Source organism: Peromyscus maniculatus, chromosome 23 (assembly GCF_049852395.1).
Source record: "Peromyscus maniculatus bairdii isolate BWxNUB_F1_BW_parent chromosome 23, HU_Pman_BW_mat_3.1, whole genome shotgun sequence".
Lineage (NCBI taxonomy): Eukaryota > Metazoa > Chordata > Mammalia > Rodentia > Cricetidae > Peromyscus > Peromyscus maniculatus.
The window spans coordinates 21,499,465-21,516,429 of record NC_134874.1 but is presented as its reverse complement, the minus strand read 5'-3'; the positions used below and the strand labels follow the sequence as shown (position 1 = coordinate 21,516,429).

Genomic DNA, 16,965 nt, shown 5'->3' with positions numbered 1-16,965 from the left:
CGCCAGTTACTAGTTTTTACCTCTGAAACCCTCAGTCTAAAGAGAGCTAAAGAGAGCGAGTTCCGCCGGGCGGTGGTGGCGCACGCTTTTAATCCCAGCACTCGGAAGGCAGAGCCAGGCGGATCTCTGTGAGTTTGAGGCCAGCCTGGGCTACAGAGCGAGTTCCAGGAAAGGCGCGTGCCACCACTGCCTGGCTCTGTTTCTCTCCTAGACTGGATCAATCTCACGTAGCCCAGTGTGGCCTTGAACTCACAGAGATCTGGATGGATCTCTGCCTCCCGAGTGATAGGATTAAGGATGTGTGCCACCACTGCCTGACCTATGTCTAATCTAGTGACTGGCTCTGTCCTCTGATCCTTAGGCAAGTTTATTAGGGTACACAATATATATTACCACACACACCTTTAATCCCTGCACTCAGGAGGCAGATGCAAGTGAATCTCCGAGTTCGAGGACAGCCAGGGCTACACAGAGAAAATCTATCTCAAAAAATTAAGAGAGAGAGAGAGAGAGAGAGAGAGAGAGAGAGAGAGAGAGAGAGAGAGAGAGAGAAAGAGAGAGAGAGAGAGAGACTGAAAGAGAGAGGTTGAGAGAGGGACTGAGAGAGGGAGGGGGGAAACTCACAAAACAATCTTTCTTGCCTACAGGTCAATTTGATGGATACGTCTTCCGAGAAGACTCTAGCTTGTCTCAAGTCAACAAAAAGCCAACCAGCAAAGTGACAGAGGACACTCCTGATGTCCTCCTCTGGCTTTGCAGATGTATGTAAGCATATCTATGCACACACATAAAATACATTTTAAAAAGCATAAAAAAAGAAAAAAATTAATCTATAAGAGCACATAGATACTCCTTTCACCCCTTTGCTTTTTAAAAATTAATTAATGGCTTGGTCAATTATAATTATTTTGTAATGCATTTTTCATTAGGAAAATTCAAAAAATATGGGTAGCAAAATGACTGCAATCATATAATTTTTTTGGTATATTTGTATATACTATAAAAAATTGTTTTGTTGTTTGGTTGCTTCTTGAGACAGGGTCCTATGGTACCCAGGTTGGCCTAGAACCCGCTTTGTAGCCAAGGTGGACTTGGAATTCTGCGTAATCCTCCAGATTACTGGTGCCTGCGAGGCAAAAAGGGAATTTTAGGTTTCCGGGCAGAGTTGGAGTATCCACACCGAAGTTCAAGACGCTTGTAGAACTGACACCATCGGGCATGAAAGAAATGTCTCCTGCGCCTGCGCTTTGTCATCGAGTGGAAGGTGCAGGTTGCGATGGGTGGTCCGCAGGTCACATGACCTGCAGAAGCTGCTCCCCTCTCACCTGGGTCCTCAGTGGTCTTCATAACGCCCCACCCCCATCCACACTCCAGTAGCTAACAGATTTTCAAGTCCTCAGATTTCTCACTTGGGCGAATGAATAATACATCTAAGCAGGTATTGATGGCCACACATCTTATATCCCCCCTCCTCACCCACCCCTTCCCTGCCTTCGGCCTGGGCATCAGGAGAGCTTGGCTGCAAGGTTGTGCGGTGAGACCACCCCCTTCCTCAGGGACCTACAAGAAGGGACTCTCATTTCTGGCACTGGGACCCGCACTCTCTTGGGAGCCCCTACCTCGGGAGGTTGTCTATGTGTCGTTCCCAGGCTTTAAGACACCCCTTTCATAAACTCCTAATCCCCAACAATCCTTTTTTTTTTTTTTCAGAACTGAGGACCAAACCCAGGGCCTTGCACTTGCTAGGCAAGTTATCTACCACTGAGCTAAATCCCCAACCTAAAGGATGTTTTATTTACTTTTATTTCATTATTTATCTGTCTATCTATCTATCTATCTATCTATCTATCTATCTATCTATCTATCTATCTATCTATCTATCATCTATCTATCTGGTTTTTTGAGGCAGGGTTTCTCTGTGTAGTTTTGGTGCCTGTCCTGGATCTCGCTTTGTAGCCCAGGCTGGCCTCGAACTCACAGAGATCCGCCTGCCTCTGCTCCAACAATCCTTCTAAGTGGCTCCCTTGAGCCCTTCATCTGGGACCTTTCACAGGAATGGTGAAGAAATACTGGGGACCAGGACTTCAAGGGGTCTCCCAGACCTTAGCCTAGTGGTCCTGGGAGGCACAGCCCCAGAGAGTGGGGGGCTGTCAATGACTGTGAGACTGGCGGGGACCTCTGGCCTTCCCAGGGGAGGACGACTCGGGACTTCATACCTTTGGGGCTAGAAGGAATATGAGAGTTTTCTCTCTGTCTCCGCAGATCCTAGCCCGGGGACCTCTGGATGGCCCTGCCCCAGCCTCCGGACAGGCACGGACTTGCCCTCAACCAAGTTGGCGCCGGCGGCTTCACGCGGGACCATGTGACCCTCCCAGACCCCGCCCCCGCCCTCTCCGGGAAGGCCCGGCTAAAAGCCCAGCCGCTGGGCGGTGGGCAGCCAGGCCAGCATGTCCCCAAAGCTGAGCGCGTGCTGGGTGGCGCTGGGTCCGCTGCTGTGCAGCTGGGCGCTGGCGCTGCAGGGCGGGATGCTCTTCCCCCAGGAGAGCCCGTCTCGGGAGCTCAAGGCGCTGGACGGACTGTGGCGCTTCCGCGCCGACTTCTCCGACAATCGGCTGCAGGGATTCGAACAGCAGTGGTACCGGCAGCCGCTGCGGGAGGTGCGCGCTCCCGGGGTGGGGTGCGGGGGGGACCCCAGGTCTGGAAGTTTCTGGAAGCCAGGGGATGGGTGGAGGGGTGCCTGTACCTGGAGATCCCCTTCCCTTGCGCGGGTCTAGAAGAGATTAATAGGGGTTTGCAGGCTGGAGTGGGGAGCGGCCGGAGCAGGAAGTGGGGGGACCTTGCATGCCCGAGAACCACTTGAACTCCAGGGCTTCTGCCAGGCAAGCGCTGCCCCAGGCAATGGATTTTTTTTTTTTTTTTTAACTTTTCATTTTATTTCAAAGTGCTGGGAGGTTGAACCCAGGACCCTGTGCGTGCAAGTCACTGATGAGCCTTTTGTTTTTGTTTTGAAACTGTCTCATTCTGTAACCCAGGCTGGCCTGGATATCCCGGTGAACTTTTTTTTTTTTTTCTTTCCGAGACAGGTTTCTCTGTGTAGTTTTGGAGCCTGTCCTGGATCTCACTCTGTAGACCAGGCTGGCCTCGAACTCACAGAGATCCACCTGGCTCTGCCTCCCAAGTGCTGGGATTCAAGGCGTGCGCCATGACCACCACCACCGCCCCCCCCCCCCAACCTCTTGCTCCAGTTTTCCCAACCGTTAGAGCGAATGTTTGTGCACATTGCCTCCTGCATGCTCACTCACATTTGGCGAGCAGCAGAACCCTAGGAGTGTACAGAGGGGATGCTGCTGCCCACCACAAAGATTTCGGGGTGGGCGTAGAGGAGGGGACCATGCGGGGTTCGGCTCAACCAAGAGAAGGGCCTTGGGGTTGCAAGATTCAGATAGAGGACAGGAGTTTGCACACAGCTAGCAGAGGTCTCCATCTCCGCTCTCCCTTCCTAACTGGGCAGGGTTGGTGCAGGAGCAGGGAGAAGAAAACCTGTGTGCTCACAGCCTCCGCCTCTCCCGGATGCATTCATTCATTCATCGATCATTCATCCCTCACTCCCTCTTACCCTCTTTGGCTCTCTCCTCCACTTCCCCGTCTTTCTCCTTTTTTTTTTCCTTCTTTTTTTTTTTCAGAGCTGAGAACAGAACCCAGGGCCTCGCTAGCAAGCGCTCTACTACTGAGCTAAATCCCCCAACCCCGGCTCCCTTCTTTGTTTAACATTTATAACATCCACTTGTGTGTGCATGAGTGTGGGCACCCGTGTGCCACCCAGTGCATGTGGAGGTCAGAGGGCACCTCGATGGTCACTCCTCGGTCCCGGGGATCTAACTCGGGTCATCAGGTTTGGTGACTATGTAGCGCCTTAAACCCAGAGTCATCTCAGCAGCCGTGTGTGTGTGTGTGTGTGTGTGTGTGTGTGTGTGTGTGTGTGTGTAAGAGAGCGAGAGAGACAGACAGACACACGGACGGACAGACAGCTCCTCACTCGGGCCCACTCTGGCCTCCACCCCTTCACCTCACAGGTGCCAGGGTTACAAGCGATGGGGCCACCCGCTCAGCTTTCACCCCCCACCGCCCAGCACTCAGCCCAAGAGGAAGTGAGGAGGAGACAGCGCCTCACATGCCTTCTCCGTTTCCTCAGCTCAGGGGCCCCTGGGCCCTGCTGTGGCCATCTGCCTCTTTGTCAGGCTCTGGTTCTTCCTGTCTTAGGCGGGCTGGGCTGTGGCCCTTGGCTCACCCTTTCCATGGAAATCTCGATCCTGGTGCCATCTGTCCTGGGGAAGAATTGGGTTTCAACGGTCTTTTGTACAAACTGCCCAAGCAGCCAGTGTTTCCCGAGTCCCTCCTCTGTGTCCCTGTGCTTCTGTGAGGCGCTGGGGGGTGGGGGGTGCAGGCATGAAGCACAGCCCCGATTCTTGCCCTTTAGATAGCGTCTCATGTATCCCCAGATACGTTGTGGAGCAGAGGACTTAGCCAGGGTATGACCTTGAACTCTGGTCTTCCTGGCTGCACCTCCCAGGTGCTGGGATTACTGGTGCACGCCCCCATTGGTTTACGCCGTGCTGGAGTTGGAACCAGAGGTCCCATGCATGGTAGGCCAGCATCCTACCAGCCGAGCTACATCCCCAGCCCGTGACTCCAGCTCTTCTTTTCCCCAGTCGGGCCCAACCTTGGACATGCCGGTCCCTTCTAGCTTCAATGACATCACCCAAGAGGCGCGGCTTCGGAACTTTATTGGCTGGGTGTGGTATGAACGGGAGGCGATCCTGCCACAGCGATGGACCCAAGACCCCGAAATGAGAGTGGTGCTGAGGATCAACAGTGCCCATTACTATGCTGTTGTGGTCAGTGTAGGGAGAGGCTGGCCCCGGGGGAAAGCAGTCTAGGCTGTTGAGCAGGGGTCTGTGCCACGGGTCGGAGAAAGGGTGGCTTCGTGGGCTCCGTTAGAACACCATTCTTCCATCAGGCTTATGGCAGGGCCCGCTTCTGGAAGGGGGTTCCCCTTGGCCCGCTGCTCTCCGCTCATATTTCCTGTGTCTGCAGTGGGTGAATGGGATTCACGTGATGGAACATGAGGGGGGTCACCTCCCCTTCGAAGCTGACATCAGCAAGCTGGTCCAGACTGGGCCGCTGACCACCTGCCGGATCACCATCGCCATCAACAACACACTGACTCCTCAGACCCTGCCACCGGGGTCCATCGTCTACAAGGCCGATACCTCCATGTGAGCAGCATCCTTCCTCTTCCCTCCCCTCCCCTGTCCAGTGAATTTCCACACAGGGAAAGTGACTTTAGCCCCGGATCTGGGGAGACCAGGGGACACATGCTAGTTAAACCTGAAAGGAGGCAGACGGCCGGGCAGATGGCTCAGTGGGTAAAATACTCACTGTGGAAGCATGAAGTCATGAATTTGAAGTCCAGGCTCCCATGTAAGGATGGATGCCATAGGCTGGATCTGTAATCCCAGTGTTCTTGAGTGCTACTGTGTCGGGATAAGAGGTGGAGACGGGATTCCTGGAAGTTCTCGCGCCAGCTAGAACAAGGGACCCTGTCTGGAGGTAGAAGGCAAGAACCAGTACCCAAGGTTGTCCTATGATCTCCACATGTGCACTGTGGTGTACACACACACACACACATGCACGATTTAAGAAAAAAAAAAAAAAAGACACGGGAGCAATCGACCCTTGTTTTTCCTAGGTATCCCAAGGGTTACTTTGTCCAGGACACAAGCTTCGACTTCTTCAACTATGCGGGACTGCATCGGTCCGTGGTCCTCTACACCACCCCCACCACCTACATCGACGATATCACCGTGACCACTGGTGTGGAGCAAGACGTCGGTGAGGACTCCTGGCGGGAGGTTCTGTGCTAGGCTGGGCCCGGGTTAATCTCAGTTCCCAAGAGGAAATAATCCCGAAGGCAGAAGGCTTGGGGCATCTTGTAACTGTCACCTGATCACCCTCAGAAGACAAGACCCAGACTGTCCGAGCCGACAAGGGCTTCCGAACTCACCCATCTGGTGGACCTCACTTTGTGAGGAAGTGAGGGCCAGTGGGAAGTGGGGTCTTGTCTGAAGTACATAGCTCAAGATATTGAGTCACATGGCTCTTCCCCTATTGCCCCACCCGCAATCTCTCCTCCCTGAACAATAAGCTGAAAACATCAGGCAGCTGTCTGCTAGGGTCTTGGAGCCTGAGAGGACTTCCCAGGGTGCTATGATAAAGTCCTCTGTCTGTTTCTGTCCCCATCTCTCGTTTCCCACAGGGCTGGTGAACTACTGGATTTCCGTCCACGGCAACGATCATTTTGAGCTAGAAGTGCGTCTTTTGGATGAGGATGGCAAAGTCGTGGCCCAGGAAACGGGGCACCAGGGTCAACTTAAGGTGCCCGGTGCCAACCTCTGGTGGCCTTACCTGATGCATGAGCATCCAGCCTACCTGTACTCCTTGGAGGTAATGGGGAACTTGAGCTGGTTAGGAAGGTCCTCTGCTGCCACCTGGTGACTGTCGTTTCAGCAGGCATTCCAGGACAGGTGGCTTGGCGGGCACCGTCCTAGATTCCTGCTTTTCTGTCCCTTGGTGGAAAAGTCCCGAGAGTATGTTCTTCCCAAAGACAGATTGTAATTTTGGCATCTCCGCTGAAGCCTTGTGAGATACACAGGTCCTTTTTAGTCAGGCCCAGGGGTATGGGATAATACGATCAAATAAGTATAGAGGTTGATGTCAGCCTGGTCTACCTAGTGAATTCCAGGACAGTCAGAGCTACAAAAACAAATAAAAAACCCCAGCTAGCTAGGCATGGAGGTGCACACCTGCAATCTTAGCACTTGGGAAGTATAGGCAGGAGAATCAGGAGTTCAAGGTCATCCTTAGCTACAAGTGAGTTCGAGGCCAGCCTAGGATACATGAGATCTGACTTAAAAAGAAAAGCTGGGCGGCAGTGGTGCACCTCAGCACTCAGGAGGCAGAGGCAGGCAGATCTCTGAGTTTGAGGCCAGCCTGGTCTACAGAGCAAGTTCCAGGACAGCCAGGGCTACACAGAGAAACCCTGTTTTGGCGGGGGAAAAAAATCTCCTTCCTGTTGGGTGACATGGACGGGGCTCAGTCTACCTGGGTGCTCTTGCCTGGCACATTGGTCTCCTAGGTGAGGATGACGACAGCTGGGCCCATGTCTGACTTCTACACCCTCCCTGTTGGGATTCGAACAGTGGTTGTCACCGAGAGCAAGTTCCTCATAAACGGGAAGCCCTTCTATTTCCACGGCGTCAACAAGCACGAGGACTCGGATGTGAGTTGTGGCTGTGGTATCCCCGGAGGTAGGGGGGGATGTCGGGAGTCACAGGTCTCTCCTTCGCCTTCCTCTGAGTGCTCTGAAGATGCCATTGTGGGCTGGGGTTTGTGAATCGAGCCTAGATGGAGGGAGGGGGTGACTCTCTAGGGGCTGGAGCTTCAGAAGAAAGTGGGTGTTCTCCAGCGACAAGGGCAGAGGTCCACACGGCCCTGCTGTCCCCTAGATCCGAGGGAAGGGCTTCGACTGGCCACTGCTGATGAAGGATTTCAACCTGCTCCACTGGCTGGGTGCCAACTCCTTCCGCACCAGCCACTACCCCTACTCGGAGGAGGTGCTTCAGCTCTGCGATCGCTACGGAATTGTGGTCATCGACGAGTGCCCCGGTGTGGGCATCGTACTGCCGTGAGTGCCCTCGCCGCCCGCGCTGCCCAGCTTGCCCAGCTCTTCTCAAGAGCCTTTGGTGACCCTTTCCTTCCTGGCTCCGCAGCCAGAGTTTTGGCAACGAGTCTCTCCGGCACCACCTCGAGGTGATGGAGGAGCTGGTGCGCAGGGACAAAAATCACCCTGCGGTCGTGATGTGGTCTGTGGCCAACGAGCCGTCTTCTGCTCTGAAGCCTGCTGCTTATTACTTCAAGTGAGTACTACCCTTCCTCCCCTGGGCTGAGTCAGACTTGGTGGCCTTTAGCCCTTTGGCCTGCCTCAACCTCTGTAGGCAGCCAGGAGTGTGGAAGTCAGCCTTGAGGGGGTGGACGTATGCTCTGAATGTCACTGTTCCCTCCTGGTCCATCACTTCTGGGAACCCAAATCAGCCCACCCAGAAGGTGGTTTTTCCACCCATTGAGATCCTCCTAGTCATACCTGAGTTCCCTTTGATGCATAGAACTTCAGATTTTTATATCACATTATCTGTCTATCTATGTATGTATGTATCTATCTATCTGTCTATCTATCTATCTATCTATCTATCTATCTATCTATCTATCTATCTATCTATCTATCTATCTATCTATCTATCTATCTATCTATCTATCTAAGGCAGGGTCTTGCTATATAGCCCTGGCTGGCCTCACACTGGCACTGATCCTCGACCCTGCCTTCTGAGTGCTGGGATTACAGGCATGATCCACCAAGCCTGACAATTTTTTGGTTTTAGATTTCTTTTTAATTCGTTTATTTCTGTGTGTGCATACACGGGGAGGCCAGATGACAGCTCGTAGGAATTGGTTCTCTCTTTCCACCCTGGAAGTCCCGGGGCTTGAACTCGAGTCACTGGGCATGGCAATAGGTGCTTTTAATCACTGAGTCATTCTCCAGACCCTTGTCAGATTTTTTTTTTTAAATAGTGTAGGCCGACCTCGGATTTGTTATGTAGCCCTCGTCTCTACTTCCTTCTTGGGGCAAGGATTACAGGTATGCTCCATCACACCTGGCATTCATTCACTCATTCATTCTAGACAGAAACATATGTGAAAACCCTAGAAAACCACTTTGTGATGTTTTGGGTTCATATCCATCTATCTATCTATCTATCTACCTATCTATCTATCTATCTATCTATCTATCTATCTATCTATCTATCTATCTATCTATCTACTTATTTATTTATTTATTTATTTTCCGGAGCTGAGGACTGAACCCAGGACCTTGTGCTTGCTAGGCAAGCACTCTACCATTGAGCTAAATCCTCAACCCCTGGGTTCATATTTATAAAACCAGTTTACACAGGCATGTGAATACAAATGGGATTTTAAATTGCTTTGTGTGTCTGGGTATTTTGCCTGCATGTATGTGTGTTTGCTGCCTTCAGGGCCAGAAGGCATCAGATCCCCAATAACAACTGGAGTTACAGCTGGTGTAAGCCACCATGTGGGTGCTAGGATTTGAACCCCAGTCCCCTGGAAGACAGCAACCACTGGGCTCGCTCTCCAGCACCATAAAAGGGTTTTTGTTTTTGTTTTTAATGACACCGAAAGATGTTAAATGTACTTTCTAATGTGGGGATCCAATCCAGGGTCTTATCTATGCGTGCTAGGCGAGTGCTCTACCATTGAGCTCTATCACGGCCTATTCCTTTATCTGTCATGAGAACTGTCACTTAGTCTTTAGGGTGAATTATACTGCTCGTCAGAGAGGCAATGGTAGCTTCTGATGCTGCATCCCCGTTCCACAGTAATCTGAGCTCCGCTGAGCATGTAGTATGTATAAGTATGTATGCCGGGCCAATGACAGCTCTCGACACTCAAAGCCCTTTAGAGCTCAGGGTGTACAGGGGGCTTTGGGACCAGGGTTGGCTGGATAGGACTTTTGTCTTGAAGGGGAAGCATGTAGCTTCCTGAGGCTCGCAGACTTTTTCAGGAGGGGACGAGGGAGATGCATGGGTTAGGGGGCAGCATGGATGAGGCCAAGACTGGCTAGGCTGGAGTAGCCCAGACTGGCTCTGCTGGTTTGGAGCTGTCTGAGAAAGTGAGTTCAGAACCCAAGTCCAAGGGGCAACACATAGCCCTCATACATGAAAAGTAATGCTCAAAAAGACGTAGAGATGGCTCGGAGGTTAAGAGCACTGGCTGCTCTTCCAGAGGTCCTGAGTTCAATTCCCAGCAACCACATGGTGGCTCACAACCACCTGTAACGAGGTCTCGCGCCCTCTTCTGGCCTGCAGGCATACATGCAGGCAGAACACTGTATACATAATAAATGAATAAACCTTTAAAAAAATTTGCTTTAAAAAAAAAAAAAGATGTAAAAGAAAAAAAAGTCTTCAATGGTGAATGATAGTGATCTGTGCTGTGGAGGTCAGGAATAGGTCCCAGGTACCAAACCCTAACCCCAGACTAGTCCTTCCGTTCAGTTCTCTCCTCTCCATCCCTCATGAGTCAGTGAAATGAACTCAGCACGACTGTCATTACTTTGAATTTAGATCAGCCCCCCCCCCCCCCCCCCCCCCGCCTCACAGGGTGCTACAACCCCCCTCATTTCTGCTGCCTCTGGACATTTCAGTTTGTCCTCACCTCTGCTCTCATGGCTCCGTGCAGCCATGGCCTTAGCTGGGAGCCACCACTGATGGGGGAGCTGGGAAGGAAAGGGAGAGAGGTGCTTGAGAGCCCCTCCCCACCTGACAGCCTGCCTCCCTTCTGCCTTCCACGGACAGGACGCTGATCTCCCACACCAAAGCCCTGGACCCCACCCGTCCTGTGACCTTTGTGACCAAGACCAAATACGATGCAGACCTGGGGGTGAGCCTGGGGGCGAGCCTGGGGGCTGGGTGGTCCCCACACTGCCTCTGCTTGCCTATGCTTGGCCTTTAGTCTTGTGCTTGCTCACATGAGCCAGCAGTGGCCAGTCCGGCCATTTTCACGAGTGGTTAAAATGACTAACTTCCTGCTTATCCCCTAGGCAGTGTGGCTTCTAACCCCAAGAAGGCTGGGCTATAGTCAGGACAATGTATCTGTTTCATTGTAGCCTTGAGCTTTTCTAGAGATGATTTTTATTAGCATCATATATATATATATATATATTATATATATAATAGCTTTATTTGACTATATTTTCCTATGTATAGTGTATTTTGATCATAGTCATACTCCCTTGCCCATCTCATACTCCTGCTTTTCCCAACATGTCTCCCTTCGACTTTCATGGTTTTTGTTGGCTTTGTTTGTTTTTAGACAGGAGCCCACTATGTAGCCTGTAGCCTAAGCTGGCCTAGAACTCAAAAATCCTCTTGAGCTCTAGGATTATAGGTGTGAGCCATCATGCTGGACAGACTCAGCCTCCCCACCCCCCATTTTTCCCCCCCGTAAATTGTATGCCTTCAGTGCGTATTAGCAGGCAGGCATGGTACTGGAGCAGTGGCTGAGAGCTCCCATCTTGAGACACAACCACATCTGCATTCTGTTCTGACCTTGAAGAGGCCCCTCAGTGTGAGAGGCAACCTCAGTTGGCTACTCTTGCCCCGGGCCCAGTATGTGGACATGATCTGTGTGAACAGCTACTTCTCTTAGTATCATGACTATGGGCATTTGGAAGTGATTCAGCCACTCGGAATGAAACTTAAAAACCCACCCCCAATGACACACCTCCCCCACGAGGCCACACCTCCTTATCCTTCCCAAACTGTTCCACCAACTGTAGACCAAGAATTCCGACATATGAGCCCATGGGAGCTGTTCTCATTCAAACCACCACAGTATGAGCGCCTAGCCAGAGCCATCTCTTCAGCATCTACCTCCCCCTCTTAGTTTTTGAGACAGGGTCTTGTTAAGACAGTCCTCATGGATAAGAAAGCCTCATCAGAGGACTGGAGCGATGATTTATTGGTTAAGAGCACTTGTTGCTCTTACAGAGGACCAGAGTTAGGTTCCCGGTATCCACATAGTGTTGGCTCATAACCATCTTGTTCCAGGGGATCTGACACCTCCTGATGCATATACAAATATAGAGGGAAAACACTCATTTATAAATTAATTATCTAAAAATAGTTAACAACAGAAGTATTAATAGCCCTGGCTTCTCTATATCTCTAGAGTCCACCCTTCAAAAAAAGAGTTTGCACTGAGGCCCAGGGAGGCCCAGGCGGGCCATTCCAATGCTTGCCCTATCTTCTGTGAGGACGGGGAAGGCTTTGCTGGGTGCCCCGGGCCTAGCCTCTTTACCTGGAGTGTGCTTTATGAAGTGACACTACATGACCCTTCACAGCTTCCTGCAGCTTGCACCTTCCCACCACCACAGCGGGAAAGACCTCATCATTCCAAGGGCAGCTTTGGAGCTGAGCAGAGCTAGAAAGAGACGTGCCTGTGTGATACGGGAGGCTAGCCAGCTAGACACACAACTCTTTCCTGTTGGTTAGACGCATTCCTATCCCTGCTCCGTGGACACCTCACACTGCCTAGGAAGAAATCTAGCTAGTCTATGACTCACAGCAATTGTGCCTTCCCAGTTGTGGATCAGAGGAGACCCTGTGAGGGGCTGGTGACGTGTCTCGGTGGTAGAGCCTATGCTTAGCACATACAAGCCCTTGGGTTGCCTCCCCAGCACCTCCCCTCACCAAAAAATGAGCAGGTGTAGCTTAATTGATAAAGAGTGTTTGCCTTGAATTTCTGAAACACTGGGCTTGATCCCCAGCAAGGCAGAAAATTAGGTATAAGTACACGTGTGATCCCAGCACTTGGGAGGTGAAGGCAGGCGGATGTCAGTTCAAGGTCAGCCTTGGCTATATAGGGAGCTTGAAGCCAGCTTGAGCTATGTAAGTCTGTCTGAAGAACTGAACTGTGAGGAGGAAAAACATCCGCTCTTCAGGTTGGGTCCTATCTCCAGGCACGGCCACAGGAGACCAGCGACAGGAATAGGAAGGAGTGAAGTCCCACAGGTCAGGAACTGATGGCAGCCTGCTGTGCTCCCAGCCATGACCCAGTTGGGGGCCTCTGCCTAGCCCCACTTGGGTCTGTTCTTGGCTTTCTTTTCTACATGTTGGGTGGGGTAGCCTACGGCATCTGCTTTCTCTTCTGACCTTGAAGAAGAGGTCCTCAGTGTCGGGGGTAAACTCACTTTACCGCTCTTGTCTTAGGCCCCCTACGTGGACGTGATCTGTGTGAACAGCTACTTCTCCTGGTATCATGACTATGGGCATCTGGAGGTCATTCAGCCACAGCTCAAGAGCCAGTTTGAGAACTGGTATAAGACTCACCAAAAGCCGATTATCCAGAGCGAATATGGAGCCGACACAATCGCAGGGTTTCACGAGGTAAACAGTGTAGAATGTTTTTTGTTTTGTTTTGTTTGTTTTCTTCAAGACAGGGTTTCTCTGTAGTTTTGGTGCCTGTCCGGGATCTCGCTCTATAGACCAGGCTGGCCTCGAACTCACAGACGTCCGCCTGACTCTGCCTCTCGAATGCTGGGATTAAAGGCCACTGCCCAGCAGTGTAGATTGTTTTATCGTCACTTACCACAGTGGTGACACTACTTGTCTCTCTGGGCTTTCCCTGCCCTCAGTTGGACCAGTGACCCAGCCTTAGCTCTCAGGTACACCCCAACCCTACACACACTGTGGCCCCTGTATACAGGCCTCTCTGCTCGGCTTGTGTGGGTCCCAGAGGCAGCCTCACTTTTGTTGTCCCACCCCACCCCCACCCCCGCCACACCCTGCCATCCACAATGTTTTTTTGTTTTTTCTAAAGGTCTTTGTTTGATGCCCAGGCTGGCCTCAAACTCACAATCTCCCTTAGCCCCTTGAGTGCTGGGATGACAGGTGTGTACCTCCACACCTGGCCCAATTCTTTTTTTTTTTTTTTTTCTTTTTTCTTTTTTTTTTTTTAAGGTTTTTCGAGACAGAGTTTCTCTGTCTAGCCATGGTTGTCCTAGATCTCACTCTGTAGACCAGGCAGCCACCAACTCACAGAGATCCGCCTGTCTTTGCCTCTCAAGTGTTGGGATTAAAGGCTCCAATAATGACTTTAAAATTCTCAGCCTGTGGGCTGGAGAGATGGCTCAGTGGTTAAGAGCATTTGCTGCCCTTCCAGAGGACCTGTTTGGTTCCCAGCACCCACATCAGGTAGTTTACAAGTGCCTGTAACTCCAGTTCTAGAGGATCTGATAGCCTCTTTAGGCCTCCACATGAACCTGCGTGCCTACCTGCAGTGTACAGACACAATGTAAAAAATGAACAAATCTTTTCTAAAAGGTAATTTTCAGACTGGGCGGTGGTGGCGCACACCTTTAATCCCAGCACTCGGGAGGCAGGGGCAGGTGGATCACTATGAGTTCGAGGCCAGCCTGGTCTACAGAGTGAGTACCAGGACAGGCACAAAGCTACACAGAGAAACCCTGTCTTGAAAAAAAAAAAAACAAAAACCAAAAAACAGTCCAGCACGCATAAAGCTCCACATGCTACCCCTGCATCAGACAGAGCTGGTGTGGTAATGCACGTCTGTAATACTTGCACTGGGAAGTGGGGGCAAAAGAATCTGAAGTTCAGGGTCATCCTTGCCTACATAAGGAGTGTGAGGCTAGTTTAGGATACAGAAAACCCTGTCTCAGACAAACAAACATTCTCCTGTCGAGACCGGTGTTGATGGCAACTAGCCATGTAACAGCTACTGAGATTGAGATGTGGGTAGTAGAATACGTTGGCTTGGTGTTATCCTAATTTAAATGGCCACATGTGGCTGGGGCTGCTGTATTAGCGTGGGTGTGTTTCCATTAAAAGTCATGGTGGGCAAGGTGGCCCAAGTCTGTTCTACCACTTGAGTGAAGGCAGAAGGAGTTCAAGGCTAGCCTCAGCTATATATTGAGTTGCAGGCCAGCCTGGGCTACATGAGATGACTCAGATAAAGTGCTTGCTACACAAGCGTGATGACCAGAGTTCAAATCCAAGGAACCCCCATAATGCCAGGTGTGGTGGCACACATCTGTCATCCCAGTTCTCCTATTGCAAGCGGGGTCTCAGAAACAGGAGAACCCACTAGCTATCAGGCCAGCTACCTGGTATATACAGTGGAGAACAAGAGCCCTTGTCTCAAACAAGGTGGAAGGCGAGGACTGGCCTCTACATGCATGCACCCATGCACATACACGTACATATACCTACATCATATACAAGATTTAACAATTTTTTTTGATGATTCCTCCTTATTTTTTATGTGCACTGGTGTTTTGCTTGCATGTATGTCTGTGAGGATATCAGATCTCTGAAACTGGAGTTACAGACAGTTGTGAGCTGCCAAGTGGTTGCTGGGAATTGAACCAGGATCCTCTGAAAGAGCAGCCAGTGCTCTTAACCTCTGAGCCATCTCTCCAACTCCATATACAAGATTTAATTTTTTTTTTTTTAATTATGTGTATGTCTGTGTGTCAGGGTACCCACTGAGGCCAGAGGTGTCAGAGTCCCCTGGACTCCCACACGAAGGAGTTGCTAAGGCAGGGTGACTGCATGTTAGAGGGTAGTCTAGGCCCCAGCCAGGCTGTGTGGTAAGACCCAACCTTGAAAACAAAACCCACAACAAACTTTTTTAGAGTTGAGGTAAACGTATTTTTTACTTCTGAAGTCCTTTAGCTTAAAAGACAGCTAGAGACGGGGACTGTGGATGTGGCTCCATCAGGGAAAGCGCTTGTTCTGTCAATGTAAGGACAAAATTCAGATCCCCACCACCCAGGCAGGCTCCAGGCTGGTGTGTCAGGCTTCCAGTAACCCTGGTACTCCAGTGGTGGAGATGAGATCCCCAGAGCAAGATGCCTAACTGGACTACCTGGAATGCAAGAGACCCTGACTCGATTATTTAAGATAGAATACAATGAAGGATCACGTGATCCAATGCAAATTGGAGAGAATGAATACAAACTGCTCAGTTAACCTGAGCAGGCAGGGTTGTAACAGCCCAGTTACTTGGGAAGCTGAGGCAGGGTAGCAAGCTCAAGGCCAGCCTGAGCAGTTTAGAGATTCCCTGTCTCAAAATTGGATTGTTTTGTTTTTGTGAGTCAGGGTTTCTCTGTGTAGCCTTACTTGCCCTGGAACTTGATCTGTAGACCAGGCTAGCCTTGAACTCAGAGATCCACGTAACTCTGCCTCCTGATTGCTGGGATTAAAGGTGTGCGCCACGGTCACCTGGCTGAATCTCTAATACTTCAGTCGCAACTCTGACATTCCCTTTGCCTTGAATCCCAGGATCCACCTCTCATGTTCAGTGAGGAGTACCAGAAAGCTCTCCTGGAGAATTATCATTCGGTTTTCGATCAGAAACGAAAGGAATATGTGATCGGAGAACTCATCTGGAATTTTGCTGACTTTATGACCAACCAGAGTGAGTGTCTGTTAGGCTTATGGATTTTTTTCAGGTTGGCTTTTCCAGTTCTGGGCTTTTGTAAGAATACTGGAAACGGGGAGACGGCTTAGGTAGTATTTGCTTTGGTCTACTTTACAACAGTTAAAATTGGGTCAGTTTACTCCCCCTAACTTTTGATGGGGTCTCATTATGCAAGCCTGGCTGGCCTGTAGACCAGGCTGACCTGGCACTCAGTGATCCAGACTACCTCTGCCTCCTGGGAGCTAGGATTAAAGGTGTGCTCCTCCATAGTATTTTAAACTTTACTTTACTACATTTTTATTTGGTGTGTGGGAGAGTGGGGTGTGTGGGCATGCCATAACACATAGGTAGAGGTTAGACAGCTTTGGGAAGTCTGCTTGCTCCTTCCACTGTGAGGGTGCCTGTGATTGAACTTGGGGTGATTTGGTTTAACAGCAAGTTCCTTTACTTTGTGAGCCATCTTATCAGTCCCCCTTGTTTTTTAAAGCACCACTTAGAGTAATTGGGAACAAGAAAGGGATCTTCACTCGTCAGAGACGTCCCAAAAGTGCGGCATTTATTTTGCGAGAGAGATACTGGAGGATTGCCAACGAAACCAGGCAGCATCACCATTCAGTGCCAAGAACCCAGTGTTTGGGAAGCAGACCATTCACATTCTAAAGCTAGAACTACCTCACTGCAGACGCGACCTGTGATGAAATGAAAGATGTTCTCAACAGGGCAGGTGTCCCCAGACAGTTCCTGACACCAGAGTTTTTTGACTTCGGATTTTGTGATCTGCTAGAAGGGGACATAAAAAGTGACAATAAAGTTTTTCTTGTATGAGAA

General features: G+C 50.6%; 1 protein-coding gene across 1 annotated transcript; it reads left to right on the top strand.

The window, feature by feature from the left end:
* The first annotated feature begins 2,387 nt into the window (after nucleotides 1-2,387).
* On the top strand, nucleotides 2,388-16,965 carry Gusb (glucuronidase beta). Its single transcript, XM_006971357.4, has 12 exons — nucleotides 2,388-2,657; nucleotides 4,710-4,895; nucleotides 5,095-5,276; nucleotides 5,750-5,892; nucleotides 6,317-6,504; nucleotides 7,196-7,339; nucleotides 7,566-7,744; nucleotides 7,830-7,976; nucleotides 10,491-10,575; nucleotides 12,906-13,082; nucleotides 15,999-16,134; nucleotides 16,625-16,965. Exons 1-12 carry the CDS (start codon nucleotides 2,448-2,450, stop codon nucleotides 16,795-16,797), a joined length of 1,950 nt encoding a protein of 649 aa, XP_006971419.2. The 5' UTR covers nucleotides 2,388-2,447; the 3' UTR covers nucleotides 16,798-16,965.

Bases quoted from the DNA above. Each gene is read 5' to 3' on its own strand.
- Gusb (XM_006971357.4), top strand. From the start codon at position 2,448: ATGTCCCCAAAGCTGAGCGCGTGCTGGGTGGCGCTGGGTCCGCTGCTG. The intron at 5,893-6,316 runs GTGAGGACTCCT...CGTTTCCCACAG, and splicing joins TGGTGTGGAGCAAGACGTCG to GGCTGGTGAACTACTGGATT. The intron at 7,340-7,565 runs GTGAGTTGTGGC...GCTGTCCCCTAG, and splicing joins ACAAGCACGAGGACTCGGAT to ATCCGAGGGAAGGGCTTCGA.